Genomic DNA, 3,615 nt, shown 5'->3' with positions numbered 1-3,615 from the left:
ACATACTTAAACAGTTCTAATGAGTAATTTCTGACAAAAGTACTTTAAGGCTTAATAATGGTCTGATGACAAATGCTTTCTATATGATGTAATAGTATGGTTAATACATTACCTGCAGATAAAATGACGTAATTTTCACTTAAAATCATTTATAACGGCATCAGAGATGTGTAAAAAAACATGACGTCATATTCCCTATATATTTTACATCCATATGTAGAAATTCAAATAGAAATTCAAAAATGCCGGTTACCAGATTTTCAAAAGCATCGAACTTGAAAAACGCCTTATTGAAAGAGATAAAAGAAGAAGATACGAAATTGAATATTCTCCAAATGCTGCTACACAGTGGGGTAGACCCAAATCTGAAAGACAATGAGGAAAAAACAGCTTTGTATTATGCTGTTGAAAAAGGTAAAATTGATATTTGTCAGCTGCTGTTAAGCAATGGAGCCGACCCAAATATAAAAGGTGGCTGGCTTAACGAGACAGCTTTGTATTATGCTGCTAAAAAAGGTAAACTTTATATTTGTCAACTGCTGTTGAGCAATGGAGCAGACCCAAATATAAAAAGTGGCTTGCTTAAAGAGACAGCTTTGCATTATGCTGCTCAACAAGGAGTTCTGAATATTTGTAAGCTGCTGTTGAGCAAAGGAGCCGACCCAAATATAAAAGGTGGCTTCAAAGCAGTCAAAAGGACTGCTTTGCATTATGCCGCTGAACAAGGAGCATTGAATATTTGTCAGCTGTTGTTGAGCAATGGAGCCGACCCAAATATAAAAAGCGTCTTCGACGGCAAGACAGCCTTGCATTATGCTGCTGAACAAGGAGTACTGAATATTTGTAAGCTGCTGTTGAGCAAAGGAGCCGACCCAAATATAAAAGGTGGCTCGCTTAACGAGACAGCTTTGCTTTATGCTGCTCTAAAAGGTAAAGTAGATATTTGTCAGCTGCTGTTGAGCAAAGGAGCTGACCCAAATATAAAAGGTGGCTTTCTTAACGGGACAGCTTTGCATTATGCTGCTATGAAAGGTAAAGTAGATATTTGTCAGCTGCTGTTGAGCAAAGGAGCTGACCCAAATATAAAAGGTGGCTCGCTTAACGGGACAGCTTTGCATTATGCTGCTATGAAAGATAAACTAAATATTTGTCAGCTGCTTTTGAGCAATGGAGCCGACCCAAATATAAAAAGTGGCATCCACGGCAAGACAGCCTTGCATTATGCTGCTGAAAAAGGAACACTGGATATATGTCTTTATCTCTTGATCAATAGAGCCGACCCAAATATTGAAGTCGACTGGTACAAGAAAACTGCCTTGCATTATGCTGCTGGAAAAAGCACACCGGATATTTGTCATCTGCTGCTAAGTAATGGAGCCAACCCAAAGGTAATAGGGGGTGTCAAGACACTGTGGAGAATAGCCTTCAATGACTCTGACGGTTCACTCAAATCACTGTGCCGGGATGTAATTAGGGAGCATTTATATTATGATAACATAACCAACAAATTTCAAAGTATAAACATACCAGAAACTTTGAGACAATATATAATTAAATATGTTCATGTAACTGAACCACCGAGTAACTGAAGCCCCATTTAAGCGAACTCCTTTGAAACTGAACCTTGGTGTAACTAAACCACTGATCAACTGAATCTCATTTAGCTAGACCCTCATGCAACTGAACCCTCTTTCAGCTCAAGCCCATTTAACTAACTAAACCCCCGTGCAACTCAACCACCGTGCAACTCATCCACTGTACAACTCAACCATCGTGCAACTGAATCACTGTCCAACTGAACCACCTTGCAACTAAACCACCTTGAAACTGAACCCTTGCGTAACTGACTCATCGCGCAACTGAACCAATGAACTTAGCTTTTCAGTATTCTAAACATGTGACGCAATATCATTGGGTAAAACACAAGTTACAATCTTTAAATGTTCAACCTTGTTGTGATTGTTCGTTTGTTAAAGTCACGATATAAACGCCTGTCAAGATCATTGATGGTGAAGAACAAAAAATAATACCTTAGCTTACTTACATATGTTAACAGGAAACTAGTCATATGTCCCCTGTCCTATATCATATGTTAACAGGCAACTTGCATAAACTACATCCCTTGAACCAAAGGCAGGGGGTTCGTGAACCTTAAAGGCAATTATTCAACCTTTGACTGGTTTTAAATAAAATGTCAATATCTAGATTAACTATTGGATGTATTTCAGAAAAAAAAGAGGGTTGGGCCTGAAGTCTATTATTACACTTAAAAAGGTTTTGTTAACTTACGAGGAGAGGAAAAATTGAAAAAATGAGGTGTTTTCAACTTACGGATGGATAATGGGTTCTTGATGAAATTTAATATTTAGAAGGACCTCATGTCTCAGAGCTTTCATTTTAAATTCCGACCGTATCTGGTGATATTGGGGTGAGTTGGATATATATATAAGTTTCATCAAATTTAGTCTTACTCATCAAAAGTTACGAGCCTGAGAAAATTTGTCTCATATTTTTGAAAATCCAACCATTACGTTCTATTTGACGAAACAATTCTAATTAGTAATGACCTAGGAATCAAACAAACTGTCCACGAGGCAATTGAAGTCAACCGAAATTTAAATAATAATACATCCCTAAATAGAGACTTGTGTGAATACACACTCAACCCTATGTATACAAAATTAATTATAGAAAATAATCTAATTCAAAATAAAACAGGAACGAATAAAAACAAGCCCAATCCCAAAAGAACTACAAGATTTGCTGCAGAGAAGGCAAATAACGCAATTATAAATTATTCCAATTTTTAGTAAACACAGTTAGTGAAATGAATGAACCTTTTTAGCTTGTAAAATATTAGCTCTTATCACACAGTCTTGGCTGAACTTTTCGTTAAGAAGTAATGATACATAGGCTATTTGAAAAAAATGGATTTTTAACCGAGAACTTTTATTGCAAGTGTGTTATTGTTTATTATTTTCTTTTGCTGAAGACGGCCCTTAGATATAGGGCCAAAATATTCAAATAAGTTTTGTTCGTTCACTGTCTTGGGAAAAAAGTCCTCATTATTCTCTCTTCTGTGTTTGTATTATATTTAAAAACTATCTTAGCATAGCTAAATTCATTTTTACAAATTCTTACATTTAAACAAAAATCACACACTACGGCTCAGCATTGACAATAGATGTGAACAAAAGCAAAAATGAGTTTGGCGTAACAATTAGTTCATACTTTAGAGGGTAGAAGTTTATTTTGTAACTGAGTTTGACTATTGGGAGGGACTGGTTCGCTAGTAGTGATTGGTGGCTGGTATTGGCTAGGACAAATTTTCTAAATTGCATAATCAGGTGTTCAAGCCGGACTCTAAGTGGAGATAAATTCAGTTTTGCGAAAGCTTGATCACAGAATGTGACACGGTTTCGGAGTATAATCCTTGTTGCTCTTTACTGTACGGACTGTATGTCGCGTAATACGTACGCCATGCGATTATGTAAGGGTTATGCATAAGTGTGCATCTGCTATTATGAATATGGGACACTGGGTCATTGTGCATTCAAGCGGAGGGGAAGGAGAGGGTGCTAGATGGCCAAAAGAGTGTATTTTAATGGCCAAAGT

The 3,615-nt window shown here is 36.8% G+C and overlaps 1 protein-coding gene across 1 annotated transcript; it reads left to right on the top strand.

Annotated features, from left to right (window-relative positions):
- The first annotated feature begins 242 nt into the window (after window positions 1-242).
- On the top strand, window positions 243-1,589 carry LOC136028507 (putative ankyrin repeat protein RF_0381). The gene has a single exon (XM_065706349.1). It carries the CDS (start codon window positions 243-245, stop codon window positions 1,587-1,589), a length of 1,347 nt encoding a protein of 448 aa, XP_065562421.1.
- Window positions 1,590-3,615: the final 2,026 nt, after the last annotated feature.

The sequence above is a fragment of the Artemia franciscana genome, chromosome 6 (genome assembly GCF_032884065.1).
Source record: "Artemia franciscana chromosome 6, ASM3288406v1, whole genome shotgun sequence".
Classification (NCBI taxonomy): Eukaryota; Metazoa; Arthropoda; class Branchiopoda; order Anostraca; family Artemiidae; genus Artemia; species Artemia franciscana.
The sequence above is the reverse complement of the archived record's forward strand: the minus strand, read 5'-3'. Positions and strand labels throughout refer to the sequence as shown.